Here is a 20167-nt window from a genome sequence, read left to right on the forward strand (position 1 = left end):
GCACACACACACATACACATATACTCTCTCTCTCTTTTTATCCCTCTCTCTGTGTCACACACACACACACACACACACACAAACACACACACACACACACACACACAAACTTTCTCCTTACCTCTCATTGATAGCGACTCCCTCCATCACGAGCCGTGTGTCTGAAGCGCTGGCGTTCATGTTCATGTGCCCTTCATCTCACTGGCTCCCTGTGGAGATAGAGTACAAACATAGAGAGGTCAGCCAACAGCAGAGGGATGGGGTGAGGTCGTGACCCCTGCCCTCAGGCGGCACCACCATTGGCACGAAGTTCTTTCCAATCAGTCACCCGCCACAGGCCTCCATATCGAACACCTCTGGACCGCAGGAAGCATTTAATGACCCACACCAACAGCTGCCCCCCGAAAACAAAACACAACAAAATAAAACGAAACAGAACTAATCAAAAGCAAGCAAAAGACTACAGTGGTGGTAGATCACTCGAGAGGCCCTCGAGTTCACATTAACCTGCTCTACAGATGCAGGTGTGAGATAGCCTGGAAAATCAATACGACTCGATGGCCGGGGAGCAATAAAAGTGAGAAGCAGAAGCCAACCTGACACGGTGCATACGGGGTGAGGCCGAGACTATTTTCCCAGAAAGCCTCAGTTCGCAGTTTTCATCTTTCTATCCACCCCCCGAAGCAGAGGACACCAGACTCCCACACCAGCGCTGGGCTGGAGCACGGGGGCTAGCCAGAGCTACCCAAAGCCACTTTAGCTACAGATATTTTGAGGTTACGTAAGGGTTGAATGCCCTGTCACTGCTGTAAAGGACGCCGGAAACCAATAAAAGAGAGGCAAGCGAAACGCAGGTACTTTATCTAGAATTACTGCCATCTACCACAGAGGCCAAGGTCCGGAGGATTAAACTCCTCAGGAACAATGAGTCTCTTTTCCACCGAGTCCAGTCCAACCCACAGGAGCACATAATCAGCCACTCTGCGGCAGCAGAAAAGACACAGGCTGACTTAGCGCTATTCTTAATGAATATTCCATTTAAATATACAAGTCACATTCACTTATGATCCCGGCCTCAATACTTGGCAAACAATGACTTGTTTTGGCCTGAGGAGGAGTGTTTACTTAGATAACACTCCTGACTCATAAACAAGCAAACACCCACGTCAGTGACGCAGCCCTCACCAGCACAGATTGGGCCTGGCACCAGTCACAACATTTAGCTGCTAACTCCATTGACAAAATACCCTCAAGAATCACAATTGCACTACATGATAAGAGCAAAAAGACAAAAAAATTATATTTCCGCAGATAATAACCAACCCTGCAATACTACTTTGTTCTACTCTAGCACAGCTACAATAGCATGGCACGGATTCGCATTGATCGTCTGGCCCTCTGTGATGTTAAATTACAATTCACACAGTCAGCATTGCATTAGCACAACAATGGCACCATTTTGTAAGCGGCAAAGCAGGGAAACAATTCAGTCTGATTCAATTGTATTCATGCAGCGCCATTAACAATGCACACTGTCTCCGGGCGTGAAACCTCTGGAGCAACAGTGGCAGAGAGAAAGGGGGAAAAAAAACATTTAACAGGGAGAATCCTTCATATAGAGCAGGTTAACCTGTTTGCCTCCTCCTGTTTCCAGTGATGGGGGTAGAGAAGAGGATATGAAGCAGCTATACACATGACAGCAGGTGTCAAACTTCTCACCATTACAACAAATGCTTATGTTTAACTACCAAGGGTTGAGAGAAACTTCCAGAAGCAAGCATTTAGCATGGAGACCTCTCATACATGATGGAACACACACACACATGCATACCTAGACACACAAGGAAACACTGCACATACAAACACACAACAACTAAAACACACACAGATCGTTTCCAAGCCTCCGTGGACGCCTAACATTCACATACTCACACTCACACACTTTCTCCCAATCAGCTTGTCATGGCAAGAACTTTGTACACAAGATAGGTTGAGATAACACATGCTACTGTCTAAGTCCTGCATATCAACACACCCTCCCTACGGCACAAACTCCAACTAGCAACAGCAGAATCTACAAGTCGGGTCTGTTTGCCCTCCAAACTCCAAAGGAAGTGCTGAGAGAGAGAGAGAGAGAGAGAGAGAGAGAGAAAGAGAGAGAAAGAGAGAGAGAGAGTTTTGGGACTTGGTTCCTTGGGTAAAACTTAGGGTGGACTAGAATTAGCATTAAGGAGTTCAGAGTATCCGAGTGCACTTGCACACTGATTATTAGCATGTTATGTTGCTGAATTTGACCTTGGAGGGGGGAAAGAAGATTCTGTGTTTGCCTGAGGGGCAGAAGGTGTGTTGTTATGGTTACAAAGGAACAAAGGCTATGTGTAAAATAAAGTGCCACCACCATACATAGTTCAAAGGTTCAGGAGGTAGAGGAGTCGATTAGTAATCGGAAAATTTCTAGTTCGATCCTGACTCCTCCTCACCAAGTGTCGAAGTGTCCTTGACACTGAACGCCCAGACACTGAACCCCCAAACGCTTCTGGTGTGCAGGTTGGCATCTTAGATAGCAGCCTCTGCCATCGGTGTATGAATGGGTAGATGTCTGAGGCATTCATATATAAAGCGCTTTGAGTGGTCTATGAGTAGAAAAGCGCTATATAAATGCAGTCCATTTCCCAAGCCTTAACCTGATCCCTACCCAGGCCTGCTAGTCATCCCTGTGGTGCAATGGCTCTGGTTGCTGTTTCGATGTAAAAAAGATAAAAACAGCGTTGCACAAATAGAGTGCCCCAGCACTGGCATGTCTAAATAAAACATGACCAGAGAGCCCGGTCTCCACTCATTCTCACAGGCAATCTGCTTTCAGCGCGGATGAATCGCTTTCCAGATCACCACTGGAGACTATTCTGAATTTGGAGAATATCTGATGAAGTCGGTTCCCATGGGACTACGAAGTCGTCCTAAATGTGTGTTTGGGCCAGCGGGGGTATTTGCGTCACCATGAGGCGAACGTCAGAGGATAGCTCTATGAAGTGCCTTAGTCACCTCATCAGTCACCTCATCAATCAAAACCAATCATTTGCCCAAACGAAATAAATAAACAGCACAAAAGTAAGATTGAATCTAAAATGTTTTTATCATTTATCATTGATAACCTTTTTTATGATGAAAAATCACAAGCAGAGTCTTTGGGGACAACTCTGGAGCACAACTTTAAAAAACGCACAGAAAAATAAAATGCAGCCTCACTGCAGGAGATGGGAGTGAACTCAATGCCCCTGCCAACACCTGATACTAAAACATACGCTGGCCTCAACTGGCCCCGAGTTCTACGCCTCATCCTGATTGGAACCCCTCCGGTAGCAGCTTTTTATCTGGGAACGCTCTGTGTGCATAAAGAACATGACTGATTTCATGGTGATGACATTTCCTACATTCAACGTCCGACTGTTGAGCCACCATAAAGGCTGGCCGTAAGGGGTGCCATCCATCAGTCTAGGGAACTTCCTGGGTTCTGGGACAGGTTAAGAGCCAACCAAAGCCACATTCATAGCTACACTGGAGAATGCCATAGTCCAGTCCTCACAGTGCTTTTCATTACAAAGGAATTACAAACATCAGCTAACTAAACACGGGACATGCAGGGCTGCAGGACATGTCTATGTAAGGCAGAACCATATTGTAACCATTGCTTTGCCCAAAGAAACATTAGATTGCAAATCTGAAGTATGTTCCTCGATATTCGTTTTTAAACAAGATGGCCCCCTTCCTCCAACCCACCCATATGCTGTCACGTGTGACCTCTGACCTTTGTATTTTAAATAGTAGTTAGGGTGATAACAGCTCAGAAAAGAGCCTTAAACCTGTCATTACTCAACACATTCCTGCTGTCTGCTTTGTCTTCCTGGATTTAAATGGAAAAGGCTGGATCTGTGCACTTCCTCTTTCAAGCGCGGCTGTTGCTGTCGTCAGCAGCTCTGTGCACGCGGCCATAGCTCCTGTAGCCCGAGACCAACCCTTCTTCAAACCTCCAAAACGTCTCTTTCATCTCTACCCCAGCAGCTCAGTCTGCAGGCAATCAGCTCAGTCAAGAGTGTGTTTGTGTGTGTGTGTTTGTGTGTGTGTGTGTGTGTGTGTGTGTGTTAGAGTGGTCAACAGTGTGTGTTTGTGTTTTAGAGTGGTGGTGAAGAGTTTCTCTATTTCAATTCGACATATTAAATGCAACACAGCAGGTGTGCAGTATATGCCTTTCTGTGAGTGTGAGAGAGAGTGTGTCTTCACTCATCCTCTGCTCCCCTCCATCTATGTGTGTGTGTGTGTGTGTGTGTGTGTGTGTGTGCGTGTGTGTGTGTGCATGTGTGTGTGTGTGCGTGTGTGTGTGTGTGTGCATTCCTGTACGCTGAGAGTGGGACCCTGTAAGGCAGAATGTCGCATGTGCCAGGTGACTCCCCTGCTGATGGAGGGACAATGGATGGAAACCCCCCTCATTCCTTAATTAATTAGATAATTAGTTAATTAGATCAGTTCATTCCTCATCAAAAAGAGACTCTTCTTCCTCACACACATGTGAAGATCACACTCCGTGATTAGCCATCCCATTGAGGACGCTTATCAGCTGGGCACCATTCTGTGTTTCATCCGTCTGGTCCAGAGATCAGTGCAGCACATCCACTTGCCACATTGGTCCTCTAGTATGTAACTGTACAGCACATTCATGTGGGTGGGGGTGGGGGGGGGGGGGGGGGGGTCATGGGCAATTGGTTCTGGCCTTGCATAACGTTATGATGCATAACGTTACGATGATGTAATAATGCCATTTCCACTCACCCATTCAATGTTTACCACAGAGTGCTGCCGTTGTTGCTAAGATTTCTTTTGCTTTGCAATGTTTTTGAAACTGTCCTAATATGTCTAATAAGGACACCTGCTGTAGCCTGATTGCTGTCCTAAGGAGTCTAATGTGTCTAATAAGACTTGCTGTAGCCTGAAACTGTCCTAAGGAGACTTGCTAATGTAGCCTGATTGCTGTTTTAAGGAGTCTAACATGTCTAATAAGGAGACTTGCTAATGTAGCCTGATTGTTGATCCACAGCTGTAAATCACTGTGGATTAAATACATAAATGTCTAAATATGAATTTAAATGTAAATATAAATGTTAATGTAAATGTAAATATAAATGTAAATATAAATGTTAATGTAAATGAACATGGGCCTGGTTACCATTATCAATACTTGTCATGACAGCACTCCAAATTCAACCATGAAAATATTACGACGTGGTTATGTTAGTCTTATGAAGCAGGGTCCCCGGTCTGGTACTGGTCTGGCACTGGTCTGGCCCTGGTCTGGCCCTGGTCTGGCCCTGGTCTGTCCCTGGTCTGGCACTGGTCTGGCCCTGGTCTGGCACTGGTCTGGCCCTGGTCTGGCACTGGTCTGGCTTGTGTTCAGCTCAGACTCACCTGTGGGAGGTCGAATAGCTTTGCTGTTTCCGTTTCCAAGTACAAAACCAGAGCTGTTCAGCCCCAGTGGACCTTATGGTAATTGATTATTTCATTATGCAATACTGCATCTCATTGACTTCTGACCCATTTGGCAAATTATATAATGTCTCTTTGACAGCTGTCAGATTTTTAAAAAAAAAGGTCAGAAACACGCGTGAGTGGTGCCCAGATTTGACGGGACGCTCCAGCCCGGAGGAGACGAGTTTCCGTCTGTGCTGAGAGGCTGTCAAATCGACCAGATGTCCCTCTCACATCCTGAGAGGGTTATCAGTTCATTTGATAGAGCAAACACTCACACTTGCACACACACACACACACACACACACACACACACTCACTCACACGCTCGCGCATTCGCACACGCACTCGCACATGCACACGCACACCAGAGGAGGCTCTTTCATTGAGGAAACGGAGGAAGAACCTCCCCAAACTTTTTGAGAATTTATTTTTTTAATTGAACTGACTAAACTCCTTTAAAAATGCAGTTTGATATCAGTATTTAATACTATGCACATCACAATTCGTTTCCCTGAATTAAAATAACATTAGCACCCCCTATCGTAACCAGAAATTATTGCACGGAGCGCCGTCCTCCCTTTTTGCCCCTATTAAGATCAATGTATTCGGTCTCTGATACTGGCGGCTCGTGGGGCTCATTCACTTACATTGCCCAGGGGAGGAAAGACCTCCCTAGCGTCTGAGTCTGCGCCAACATCGCTTAACCAATAAACAACGGATTTGGCGTTGGAGAGAGGGGATTACACATTAAGAGCGAAAGAAGTTACCCGGCTCGACTCTGCTGTAGGTAGGATATCGATAGAACTTCAACCTTGGATTGTTGTAGAAATATTGCAAATAAAGAGATGTGCAATGGAGAACGAAGACATTGTACATGTTTTATTGAATAAACCGTTAGTATGAAAACAACAGGGAGACCACTTCCAAAAATTCAAGTCACTAAACCCAGTGGTAAAACCGCTGCCGTTAATGCTAACTGGTATGCGAAATACTCATGGCTCACTGGTACAATTACTAACAATCGGCTATACTGCTGGCCCTGTTCATGGGTAAATCACACACATGGTCTGTAAATGGATTCGCCGACATAAAAAATTTGGACAGGGCAACAAAACGTCATGATAAATGCCAAGACCACGTTGGTGCAGCAATTCGGTTGTCCTTGCTAGGCACTGTCATGGAAAAAGGTGTCCGGCTGCGAAAAGGGGTCCGGGCGACGTCACAATGGCTTTCGAACGACTCTTGAGTGACAGTTGCTATACCAACGCTAGCATTACGTAACCCAGACATTACGTAACCCGGACGCCTTTTGGCTATCAGTCAGTGAGTCTCAAGAGTCGTTTGAAAGCCATCAGCTACTTTTTAATCGCTTAATATTGTGCCTAAACGGACACTACGTCACCCGGACCCCTTTTGGCTATCAGTCAGTGAGTCTCAAGAGTCGTTCGAAAGCCATCAGCTACTTTTTAGTCGCTTAAGATTGTTGCACAAAGGGGGAATTGCTAATCGCTAACGAGATGCTAGTGGCTACGCCTATGTGCTTACTTACAGGAGACTGGCAGCCAATATTACGCGACTAAAAAGCAGTTGATGGCTTTCGAACAACTCTTGAGACTATCTGACTGATAGCCAAAAAGTGTCCGGGTTACATAGTGTCCTTTTAGGCACAATATTAAGAGACTAAGCTGTAGTTTTAGCTACACCTGCCTTGCCGGTATCCTGTAGCAAATTTCAACAGGTTTCGCCGCTAGCATCTCGTTAGCAATTAGCAATTACTCAGTTGTGCTCTACAGTTAAAGGTGATGCAAACAATTCCCTGTTTTGGGAAAATGTAATTGTGGGTGCCGTCAGACATGTCTAATAATCACAACACATTAAGGACTTTCTTAGAGCAACACAACAAAGGAATTGCTAATCGCTAACAAGATGCTAGTGCGAACCTGAAATTTGATTACTTTGATACTATAACAAACTAGCAAGTCAACAACTTTCCTAACACAGTCAAACATCAAGCACATGGTTGTTTTGCTTGGTTTATGGCAGGTAAAATACAGGCAAGCTGGTCTCAGGTAGAGAAGTATAATGGGAGATGCTCTGGGGTAAATTGCGTTATTGAGGTATTTAATGCAGCGCAAGTCTGTCACTTCCAAAAAAGTGTCCGGGTGACGTAATGCTACCGTTGGTATAGCAACTGTCACTCAAGAGTCGTTCGAAAGCCAATATTACATCACCCGGACCCCTTTTGGCACTCGGACACCATTTTCCATGACAGCACCATGCCAATTGATCAGGTCGTGGATGAGGGTGTGCGGTTGCAAATCGCGCACCACAATGCTAAAGTGCGCCAAAATAGGGAGGTTTTGAAGAGACTTATGTATGCAACTGCCTATCTAGGCATGCAAGAATTGTTCTTGTTCAGCTGACATTCAAAATGGAAATTGTTAATGAATGTTTCAGAACGCGATGTGTTTCGTATCTATTCTAATTAGCCTACGTTGTCACTTGGGCATTGGCCTCATATTAGGCTACTTAGTGAATGATTCAGAGCATGATGCATTTTAAATGGCATCACTTTCGGTCTTGTGTCTTAATTTTTCTTAAAACAATTGCAGCTGAAAATAAAATTAGTCAAATAATAACCAATAGCTTCAGTAATTGAGGGAGGAAATAGGCCCAATGATAGGCCCAGAATTTTGTATTTAGTTTTTCAAATCAAGAGTAGGCCTGATTTGACTAATTGGCTTTGCATCCTTTCCTTCTGGCCTTGTCTAGTCCAGACATGCTGTCCACCAGCTTTCAAAGTACAATTGTGCCACACTGGTGGCTTTGTATCAATTTGATCCCTGCCTACTATTTTGTACTGTAGTTCACAAAAACACCCTGAAACAACTTGTATCTCACATACTTATGCCACCAACAGAATAAGCAGGCCAATGGCAACCAAGCGCGCAGTCCTTCCTCCCTCACTTTAAAAACCACCAGCCGCCACTGACGCACACACACACCCACACACACACACAGGGGCGGTTTTAGGCACGGGCGAACCGGGCAGCCGCCCGGGGCGGCACTTTTTCATAAGACGTGGGGGCGGAACGAGCACTTAAAAAAAAAATCATCTGGGCCGCGAAGCGGTTTTCTATTATCTATCATATCACTGTGTGTGGAATTGGCAAATTGGCGCCCCCTGCAGCTGCAGGCGCCTCTGTTCGCTAAGAAGGTGCCGTGGACAGATCCTGAGTGAGAAGGGAGAAGGGGGAAGGGGAAGGGGAGGGGGCGCGGGGGACAGTTCACCTCTGAGTCTCCCAAATGGAACGGACAAGGGGGTGGGGGGTCCACTGTATAGCAGTCACACCTCGACTTTCTTCCAAATAACGCACATTCATAACATTATAATTACAGGCCTATAATTCCTGCACGTTTTCGTTTTTTTCTGAATTGTGTGAAATGGCTAATACAAATAGGTAATACAGAACGATTATGTGGTCACCAAGGGCAAGGCGAATTGGTGGAAGGAGACCACTGACTGCTTCAACTTATCCAACTGGTGAAGGTAGTAGTTAGCAGAGTATAGATAGATAGATACTTTATTTATCCCGAGGGAAATTGAATACATCTTTTACAGAGTAGTCTATTACATTGTGTTTTCAGTCACGTGTAACTTAACCTACATTCCTATTAAGGCAACCAGCTAATGTTGAGCACCAACATAATTGTTTGCTAGCTAGCGTCAGCTAGCTGATTTGACCATAGGGTATGAACATGTTCATTCATCTGACACTAGGCTAAAGTGTTAGCGAAATCCCGCTAGCCACAACTAAAGAATATAGCTAGAATATAACAGCATACAGAGTACTAGTATAATCTTAATAATGAACAGGTCGATAGCTAGCTGGTTAGACCATAGATTTCCTTTTGACACAACTATACTAGCAAGCGTTAGCGAAATCCCGTTAGCCACGATTAGCTAACTCAACTAACCATAATGCATGTTGAGTGCTTGCACAACCTAACTTGCAGAGAGCTGGTTAGCTAACATTAATGTACATGATGTGTGGATTGATCCTCTTAAGTTTGTTATTCAAATGTTCTATTGAAGGATTTGTGCAATTGATACATTTAAGTTTGTCTTTCACTTATATTGTTATAATAAAAAATAAATACGAATTTTTTTTTTTCGGCGGGGGGGGGGGGGGGGGGGGGGGCGTCCCCGGTCTGGTACTGGTCTGGCACTGGTCTGGCCCTGGTCTGGCCCTGGTCTGGCCCTGGTCTGTCCCTGGTCTGGCACTGGTCTGGCCCTGGTCTGGCACTGGTCTGGCCCTGGTCTGGCACTGGTCTGGCTTGTGTTCAGCTCAGACTCACCTGTGGGAGGTCGAATAGCTTTGCTGTTTCCGTTTCCAAGTACAAAACCAGAGCTGTTCAGCCCCAGTGGACCTTATGGTAATTGATTATTTCATTATGCAATACTGCATCTCATTGACTTCTGACCCATTTGGCAAATTATATAATGTCTCTTTGACAGCTGTCAGATTTTTAAAAAAAAAGGTCAGAAACACGCGTGAGTGGTGCCCAGATTTGACGGGACGCTCCAGCCCGGAGGAGACGAGTTTCCGTCTGTGCTGAGAGGCTGTCAAATCGACCAGATGTCCCTCTCACATCCTGAGAGGGTTATCAGTTCATTTGATAGAGCAAACACTCACACTTGCACACACACACACACACACACACACACACACACTCACTCACACGCTCGCGCATTCGCACACGCACTCGCACATGCACACGCACACCAGAGGAGGCTCTTTCATTGAGGAAACGGAGGAAGAACCTCCCCAAACTTTTTGAGAATTTATTTTTTTAATTGAACTGACTAAACTCCTTTAAAAATGCAGTTTGATATCAGTATTTAATACTATGCACATCACAATTCGTTTCCCTGAATTAAAATAACATTAGCACCCCCTATCGTAACCAGAAATTATTGCACGGAGCGCCGTCCTCCCTTTTGCCCCTATTAAGATCAATGTATTCGGTCTCTGATACTGGCGGCTCGTGGGGCTCATTCACTTACATTGCCCAGGGGAGGAAAGACCTCCCTAGCGTCTGAGTCTGCGCCAACATCGCTTAACCAATAAACAACGGATTTGGCGTTGGAGAGAGGGGATTACACATTAAGAGCGAAAGAAGTTACCCGGCTCGACTCTGCTGTAGGTAGGATATCGATAGAACTTCAACCTTGGATTGTTGTAGAAATATTGCAAATAAAGAGATGTGCAATGGAGAACGAAGACATTGTACATGTTTTATTGAATAAACCGTTAGTATGAAAACAACAGGGAGACCACTTCCAAAAATTCAAGTCACTAAACCCAGTGGTAAAACCGCTGCCGTTAATGCTAACTGGTATGCGAAATACTCATGGCTCACTGGTACAATTACTAACAATCGGCTATACTGCTGGCCCTGTTCATGGGTAAATCACACACATGGTCTGTAAATGGATTCGCCGACATAAAAAATTTGGACAGGGCAACAAAACGTCATGATAAATGCCAAGACCACGTTGGTGCAGCAATTCGGTTGTCCTTGCTAGGCACTGTCATGGAAAAAGGTGTCCGGCTGCGAAAAGGGGTCCGGGCGACGTCACAATGGCTTTCGAACGACTCTTGAGTGACAGTTGCTATACCAACGCTAGCATTACGTAACCCAGACATTACGTAACCCGGACGCCTTTTGGCTATCAGTCAGTGAGTCTCAAGAGTCGTTTGAAAGCCATCAGCTACTTTTTAATCGCTTAATATTGTGCCTAAACGGACACTACGTCACCCGGACCCCTTTTGGCTATCAGTCAGTGAGTCTCAAGAGTCGTTCGAAAAGCCATCAGCTACTTTTTAGTCGCTTAAGATTGTTGCACAAAGGGGGAATTGCTAATCGCTAACGAGATGCTAGTGGCTACGCCTATGTGCTTACTTACAGGAGACTGGCAGCCAATATTACGCGACTAAAAAGCAGTTGATGGCTTTCGAACAACTCTTGAGACTATCTGACTGATAGCCAAAAAGTGTCCGGGTTACATAGTGTCCTTTTAGGCACAATATTAAGAGACTAAGCTGTAGTTTTAGCTACACCTGCCTTGCCGGTATCCTGTAGCAAATTTCAACAGGTTTCGCCGCTAGCATCTCGTTAGCAATTAGCAATTACTCAGTTGTGCTCTACAGTTAAAGGTGATGCAAACAATTCCCTGTTTTGGGAAAATGTAATTGTGGGTGCCGTCAGACATGTCTAATAATCACAACACATTAAGGACTTTCTTAGAGCAACACAACAAAGGAATTGCTAATCGCTAACAAGATGCTAGTGCGAACCTGAAATTTGATTACTTTGATACTATAACAAACTAGCAAGTCAACAACTTTCCTAACACAGTCAAACATCAAGCACATGGTTGTTTTGCTTGGTTTATGGCAGGTAAAATACAGGCAAGCTGGTCTCAGGTAGAGAAGTATAATGGGAGATGCTCTGGGGTAAATTGCGTTATTGAGGTATTTAATGCAGCGCAAGTCTGTCACTTCCAAAAAAGTGTCCGGGTGACGTAATGCTACCGTTGGTATAGCAACTGTCACTCAAGAGTCGTTCGAAAGCCAATATTACATCACCCGGACCCCTTTTGGCACTCGGACACCATTTTCCATGACAGCACCATGCCAATTGATCAGGTCGTGGATGAGGGTGTGCGGTTGCAAATCGCGCACCACAATGCTAAAGTGCGCCAAAATAGGGAGGTTTTGAAGAGACTTATGTATGCAACTGCCTATCTAGGCATGCAAGAATTGTTCTTGTTCAGCTGACATTCAAAATGGAAATTGTTAATGAATGTTTCAGAACGCGATGTGTTTCGTATCTATTCTAATTAGCCTACGTTGTCACTTGGGCATTGGCCTCATATTAGGCTACTTAGTGAATGATTCAGAGCATGATGCATTTTAAATGGCATCACTTTCGGTCTTGTGTCTTAATTTTTCTTAAAACAATTGCAGCTGAAAATAAAATTAGTCAAATAATAACCAATAGCTTCAGTAATTGAGGGAGGAAATAGGCCCAATGATAGGCCCAGAATTTTGTATTTAGTTTTTCAAATCAAGAGTAGGCCTGATTTGACTAATTGGCTTTGCATCCTTTCCTTCTGGCCTTGTCTAGTCCAGACATGCTGTCCACCAGCTTTCAAAGTACAATTGTGCCACACTGGTGGCTTTGTATCAATTTGATCCCTGCCTACTATTTTGTACTGTAGTTCACAAAAACACCCTGAAACAACTTGTATCTCACATACTTATGCCACCAACAGAATAAGCAGGCCAATGGCAACCAAGCGCGCAGTCCTTCCTCCCTCACTTTAAAAACCACCAGCCGCCACTGACGCACACACACACCCACACACACACACAGGGGCGGTTTTAGGCACGGGCGAACCGGGCAGCCGCCCGGGGCGGCACTTTTTCATAAGACGTGGGGGGCGGAACGAGCACTTAAAAAAAAAATCATCTGGGCCGCGAAGCGGTTTTCTATTATCTATCATATCACTGTGTGTGGAATTGGCAAATTGGCGCCCCCTGCAGCTGCAGGCGCCTCTGTTCGCTAAGAAGGTGCCGTGGACAGATCCTGAGTGAGAAGGGAGAAGGGGGAAGGGGAAGGGGAGGGGGCGCGGGGGACAGTTCACCTCTGAGTCTCCCAAATGGAACGGACAAGGGGGTGGGGGGTCCACTGTATAGCAGTCACACCTCGACTTTCTTCCAAATAACGCACATTCATAACATTATAATTACAGGCCTATAATTCCTGCACGTTTTCGTTTTTTCTGAATTGTGTGAAATGGCTAATACAAATAGGTAATACAGAACGATTATGTGGTCACCAAGGGCAAGGCGAATTGGTGGAAGGAGACCACTGACTGCTTCAACTTATCCAACTGGTGAAGGTAGTAGTTAGCAGAGTATAGATAGATAGATACTTTATTTATCCCGAGGGAAATTGAATACATCTTTTACAGAGTAGTCTATTACATTGTGTTTTCAGTCACGTGTAACTTAACCTACATTCCTATTAAGGCAACCAGCTAATGTTGAGCACCAACATAATTGTTTGCTAGCTAGCGTCAGCTAGCTGATTTGACCATAGGGTATGAACATGTTCATTCATCTGACACTAGGCTAAAGTGTTAGCGAAATCCCGCTAGCCACAACTAAAGAATATAGCTAGAATATAACAGCATACAGAGTACTAGTATAATCTTAATAATGAACAGGTCGATAGCTAGCTGGTTAGACCATAGATTTCCTTTTGACACAACTATACTAGCAAGCGTTAGCGAAATCCCGTTAGCCACGATTAGCTAACTCAACTAACCATAATGCATGTTGAGTGCTTGCACAACCTAACTTGCAGAGAGCTGGTTAGCTAACATTAATGTACATGATGTGTGGATTGATCCTCTTAAGTTTGTTATTCAAATGTTCTATTGAAGGATTTGTGCAATTGATACATTTAAGTTTGTCTTTCACTTATATTGTTATAATAAAAAATAAATACGAATTTTTTTTTTTCGGCGGGGGGGGGGGGGGGGGGGGGGGCGCTCAGAGGGGGTCTCGCCCGGGGTGTAATTCCATGTAGAACCGCCACTGCACACACACACACACACACACACACACACGATCACTCTCGCACACGCACTCGCACTCGCACACGCACTCGCACACGCAGACACACACACACTCACTCTCACACACACACACACACACACACACAGACACACTCACTCTCTCACACACACACACACACACACACACACACACACAAACACTCACAGCACTCTCTTTCAAAAGGCTTGTGAAACTCATCCTGACACCCTCTGCTCTCACCACCTCCCTGAGATGACTCATCGCTTTTAATCAAATACCTGAGTGGCCAATAAAAAAGGCTCACGCTCGCTCCATTCTTTTTTCGTTTTCTTTCCCTTATTTTTCTGCAAGTATGACGCTTCCAGGACGATTTAACTTATTCAATGACCAACCAGAAAAAGCAGCACAGTCCAGGCCACTGCACCAGAACAGCATAAACGCCATAAACAACATAACCGTCTAACTGAACTCCAGGGCACAAGCCTGAGCCTGAGTTTGTCAGTATTATGTCAGTATTGTGTCAGAATTATGTCAGTAACTAACAGCCTTCAGGACAGAACTCTGGCAACACAACAGATTCCAGTGGAACACAACAGATTTCAGTGGAACACAACAGATTCCCCGATCAAATTCACCTGCAAAGTTTTGGTAGGCAGTTATACTGCCACAGCCTTTCCTCCAGGCCAATATAGGAGAGGTCCTGAGTGTCGTGGTCAGCACCCTCAGTGCGTCTGCAGTCCATCAACCGTGCTCATTGGATCAGCGCGCCTCTGCCCCAGCCTCTAACTGCCACGCTGCCTTGGCTGCCTGTCTGGCCCTGGAGAGCTGCTCCCTATATGGTTCCCCTCCATAATGCATGGAGGTCGAGTTCCCGCTCTGGGCGCTGGGATTTCACTGGCCCGGAAAATGTTTCCGATCCTTCTGTGATCATTCGATACGAGCCGTGTTGTGGGCTCGCTTTGGGAGGATAAACTCTAATTACGAGGAATTATCTCGGCCCCTCGTGCTGTCATTACCCTATCAAGGAGAGAAGTGGTGGTGGTCTTGGCAGATTAACAGAAATAACTGTGAGATGACTGCACAGGGCCGGTAGTGTTACCAGGGAGGCAGCGAGTCTTGTAAATGCTCAGGGCCTTGAGTCAAAGCCACTTCGTTAGACTGAGAACAATGTGCTCTTCTGTCTGCTATCTGCCTGCGTTCGGACAGTAGATGCTGTATTTTTACAACCTTAACACCCCCTGCAATTTTACAACCCATTACCAGCAGTCTGGGTGCCTTTTCCGTCTCATGGCCTTCAAGAGCAGAGTCCAACCACTCGTGTGTTTGCAGGTTTCTAGGCACTCGTCTCTTCAATCTATCCTTTGGAGTTTCTTGAAGAGAACTTGCCCCTGCACATGCGACCAACATGACTTCAATCCCTCTCTGTAAACAGGGTGAATAATATTCCTGTCGTAATTGGGGGAGAAATGAGCGAGAGAAAATCATTCTGTCTCTCTTCCCTGGACCCTCGTTCCCATCTATGAATTATGCAGCTCTCTATCTCTTTCTTTCTCTCTCTTTCTCTCTTTCTCTCTCTATCTCACACACACACACACACACACACACACACACACACACACACACACACACACTCTCTCTCTCTCTCTGTCAGGCCATGTTGAGAGCATGCCTGTTTCTGTGTTTTTAGTGTCTCAGGGAGTTCAGAGTCTCCAAACATGTCCCCTATGGGAGCCCCGAAATAGAAAGATATTACTTTGTTGTCCTCTGTTGCACTTACGGGTCCATTAGCGCACCAGTCAGAGAGCGTCTGTGGGCCGTACATCCGAGGTGCCCTCTCCGCTAGGACACGCTACGCTGAGCTGAAATTTCAAACACATTTGAGCATTTCCACCGACAGAGTGCATTTAACCTCGGCAGCACTTGCGTTCCAAACGGTGTCGTGTTTAATAATAAACTATAATCGGTCAAACTGTGATTCGAAAGCGAAGATGAGAGTTGATTCAGGCCAGTGGAAATGTTTCACAGAAACAACCAGTGGTAAATGAGGCATTTTTTTTTATGGCAGCCATAAGTGAGTTATGGGCACGGTGTAAACGAAGACAGCACTTACTGTTGGTTTAAGCCAACTGACTCTGGTCTAAATGCCCGCCCTGACAAAGTCCACCCCTCCCCCCAGCCCCATGAAGGGAAGGGAGAGGAGAGGAATGTAATTAGCCAAGCAATCTTAGAATCCAGAACTCTGCTTAGTGTTCTGGCCAGAGACAATGACGAGGTGATTCCACCCATGAGGAAGAAAGAGCCAGAGGGTCAAAGTTCCATTCCCCAATTTAGGCCAACGGACCACTCCTGCCTGCAGTATCTGTGCAACGATCCAGTACAGCATGTTCCAACCAACACACACACATACAAACATGTCCAAATGGATTATTTTTGAACCACTTCAAAAGACTCACATTTTTCTGTCAAATACAAAACAATTTCACATGGCTTTGTTCATCTTCTATCAAAGTTCATTTCTATTGCAGACAGTCATCAAAGGCAATGCTGTCTCTAATTATATTGCAGGCAAAGGGAGCAGCATTCACAGACAGTGCTCCCTGTCTTCTGTTGTGCCGTGTCACTCAAATCAATTGGATACTCTCATGGAAAGCAAGGCTGGCAGACACACAGTCCTCCGCGGCGGCTCTCACACAGATGCCACCACCAGTCCTGGGTTCATTCAATTAGGCCAGTTTGTTATGGTGTCACTTTTCAAAGAGCAGGCCTCCAAACAAGCTGAGCTGAACTTTCCGCTTCTCCTTTGCCCAGGTGCGGAGTGGTGCGGAGAAAAGGATGGGGTGGAGAGGGAGAAAGCAAGAGAGAGAGAGAGAGACAGAGAGAGGGAGATGAAGAAACACTGGAGAGAGATCCAGTATGTGTGTGTGTTTGAGAGAAAGGGAGAAAGAGAAAGAGAGGCAGAGAGAGAGGTACAGAGTGAAAGAGAAAAAGGGAGGGAGGGAGAGAGAGAGAGGTAGAGAGAGTGAAAGAGAGGGAAATGGAGGGAGAGAGATAATGCCTTGTGAATCTCCTTTAGAGAGAGGGGCCAGTGAACTCATTAGTGCAGTAACGGAGCTGAATTTACCCACAGGTCCCCTGCCAGTCTGCCTGGGCACAAACACTCACACACACTCACACACACACAGACACACACACACACACACACACACACACAAACACACGCACACACACACAAACACACGTACACGAGCATACACACTCGCCCTCCTCATTTCGACCCATTTCACTGGTAAGGCATCTACGCCATGTTTGCTCCTATCTGGGGATAATAATCTCCCAAAACTACAGAAGAGATAGAGAGAGATAGAGAGGGAGAGATAGAGAGAAAGGGAGAGAGAGAGAGAGGGATAGAGAGGGAGAGAGAGAGAGAGAGAGAGAGAACCTTGAAAATACTGAGATCAGGTCCATCTCTTCATCTCTGGAAGAGAGAAGAAGAGCGATGGGAAGACTACTGGCGGCTGTCGTTTATGAGCACAGCATACTGAAAACAGGTGTGAGCGCACGGATGAAATATTGGAAACATTTATTACGGGCCGTTTTATGTGTCAGGTTTTTGTATCCATTCTGCCTCCTCAGAGGCCGTCCACATCGATTCAGAAAGCAGACGGCGGAGCCGCTCCGGCTCCCGAGGAGAGCAGCGTTTCACAGGAACCGTCAACATTCTCCACGATATTAAAAATAATACTCATACATTCCCATTCTTTCAAGCGATTGGAATAATATCATGCTGAGCTGAAAAGACTTTCTGATCTCCCTAAAAATATTCTCTTACAAAAACAATCACAGGACCTAAGGTTCCCGGAGTGACCATGCCCAAATATGGCGGAGCACAAGCGTGTCTACCTCATAACACAAACGCTTGGCTTAATTCCCACCACGCTTCAGTTTCCATGAAATTCATTTCTGTGTCGCAGCTTTTTCCGGTGTCATTTTAGATGGGGGTTAACTGGACTGGACATTTTTCTCCCTCTCAGATGAGCCCCAGTGGAGTATTTCTCCTGAGCGCCAGGGAGAGAGGGAGAGAGGAAGAGAGGGAGGGAGGGAGGACCTAATGAACATGAAGAGCTGAGTCCATTTGCAGGACAAACCTGTTCCTGAGTGTTGATTCTTCAGCAGCGTTGCAGAGTCGTTTGAGGAGTGCTCGGTGTTCGGGAAGGAGGGAGGGGCAGACGTCCTTATTATGAAGTGGCTCCTTCACCCTGCCAGAATAAACCGGGAAGATTTCTGGCCTGTCTGGACGGACGGCAAATACTTCACAGTTTGCTGTCTGGTTTTCATGGACTCTAAGTCCACAGGTCAGATGCGGGCCTGCTGGGCACCACCCCACTAGCCCCACCCACTCCAGGACTCCACATGTGCAAACACGTCCAGAAACCAGACAGGGCCCGAGACGAGGCGAGAGGCCAGGGGCCAGAGAGGCGAGAGGCGAGAGGGTGATGGATGGAGGGGGGACCCTGTCTGAGGGGGGCAGAGAGCTCTACTGTGAGGTCTGAGGGGGGGGGGGGTGAGGTCTGAAAGGTGGGGGTTGGTGGGGGGGGGAAGCTGGCATGAGGGCATGATTGTCTTGGGGGCACAGGGTACCTCACTGAGGTGGAGGGTAGTTGAGTGGGGGTGTTAAGAGGTTTTCATAGGCATGCACTGAGGCTGTGAGGCCTGTGGAGGGAGTAGAGGAGAAAATCTCTCCAAGTTGCCCAGGACGTGTGTGCCAAGCTGCTCACTAACACACTGGCATTATGGCCACGACTAATTGCTGGAGTTTGTAAACATTGATGGTGCGTACTCTGGGCCTCTGCACTCTTTGTGTGTGTGTGTGCAGACATACAGAATACGTTTGCATGTGTGTGTGTTGACAAAAAGAATGTAATGTGTGAGTGTGTGTGTGTGTGTGTGTGTGTGTGTGTGTGTGTGTGTGTGTGTGTGAGTGAATGTGTACGAGCACACTCTTAAAATATAAAATCTTATTTTAAACGCATCCTCTCATGCATGACTAAATGGAATATTTTCCGCCGTTCATTTTGCCGACAACAAATTTACGAGCCCGATCCTGATCCCGGGTTTTATATTTCAAGTGCGTCAGTCGGACTTATTTGTTTGCATCGTCAACACAGGGCATCCCTATTAAATCAAAAATGGCCAATGCCTTGGGATATTAAATGCTGTGCACAACAGGTTTAAATAACTCTGTTGAACAGGAAAAGGAGGCTGGCACAGCGCAGGAAAAGATATTTGTTTTGGAGCGTGTGCCCAGCGGTGCTGCCATTGGGTTACGTCACCAGGAACACCAGAAAGGAACAGCGAACCAGGGGCCTGATTAACCAGGAATCTAATCACTGCAACTACCAGTGGATCACATGACCCAAGGAGATTCCATTTCAGCCTCCAGTTCACTAAGGACTCCCTTCTTCTTCAACGCCGGGATCATCTTGCAAGCTACTTTCATTCTCTTTCGTTCCCTTTCGTACTCTTTCGTTCCCTTTCGTACTCTTTTGTACTCTTTCCGGTTTGAATTTTCTTTTCTTTTCATCCCTCTTTTCTTCTCCCTTTCTTCTTATCATCTCTAGCTAGTTCTCACTCCTTCTCTGTCTGTTTATATTTCCCCCCTCTCTTCCCTCTCTTTCTATCTCTCCCTCTCTCTTCCCTCTCTCTTCCCCCCCCCCCCCCCCTCTTTCCCTCCTTCCCTCTCTCCCTCTCTCCACCACAGAGACAAATAGATGCGGCCACACCATAAGGAATGCTTTAACATTCCGGGCCTGTCCTTATAAACTGAGATTTGTCCAAACCGGTCAAGAGCCCCCCAGCCTGAAGTGAGTAAGTGGCGAAGTCACGGCTGGAGCGCTGGAGCGCTGGAACGCTGGAACGCTGGGCTACGGCGCTCTTCAGGGAGAAGCCAGCTGGAGGCCGCTGGGCTATGGCCTCTA

The 20167-nt window shown here is 46.1% G+C and overlaps 1 protein-coding gene across 5 annotated transcripts in view; it reads right to left on the bottom strand.

The window, feature by feature from the left end:
- LOC105906153 (5-hydroxytryptamine receptor 4) overlaps positions 1–16556 on the bottom strand; it is an 80152-nt gene extending 63596 nt beyond the window's left edge. For 3 of the 5 annotated variants that reach the window (XM_031568939.1, XM_031568936.1, XM_031568940.1), the window contains exons 1-2: positions 597–1672; positions 122–209 (exon numbers count right to left, since the gene is read on the bottom strand). In XM_031568939.1, the coding sequence (XP_031424799.1) occupies positions 122–186 (65 nt within the window). In that variant the 5' untranslated portion in view covers positions 187–209; positions 597–1672. Of the gene's footprint in view, positions 1–121; positions 210–596; positions 1673–14827; positions 15679–15969 lie in introns of those variants that run through there. The other 2 variants (XM_031568938.2, XM_031568937.2) reach the window with 2 other exon arrangements.
- Positions 16557–20167: the final 3611 nt, after the last annotated feature.

The sequence above is a fragment of the Clupea harengus genome, chromosome 6 (genome assembly GCF_900700415.2).
Source record: "Clupea harengus chromosome 6, Ch_v2.0.2, whole genome shotgun sequence".
In the NCBI taxonomy this organism is placed as follows: Eukaryota; Metazoa; Chordata; class Actinopteri; order Clupeiformes; family Clupeidae; genus Clupea; species Clupea harengus.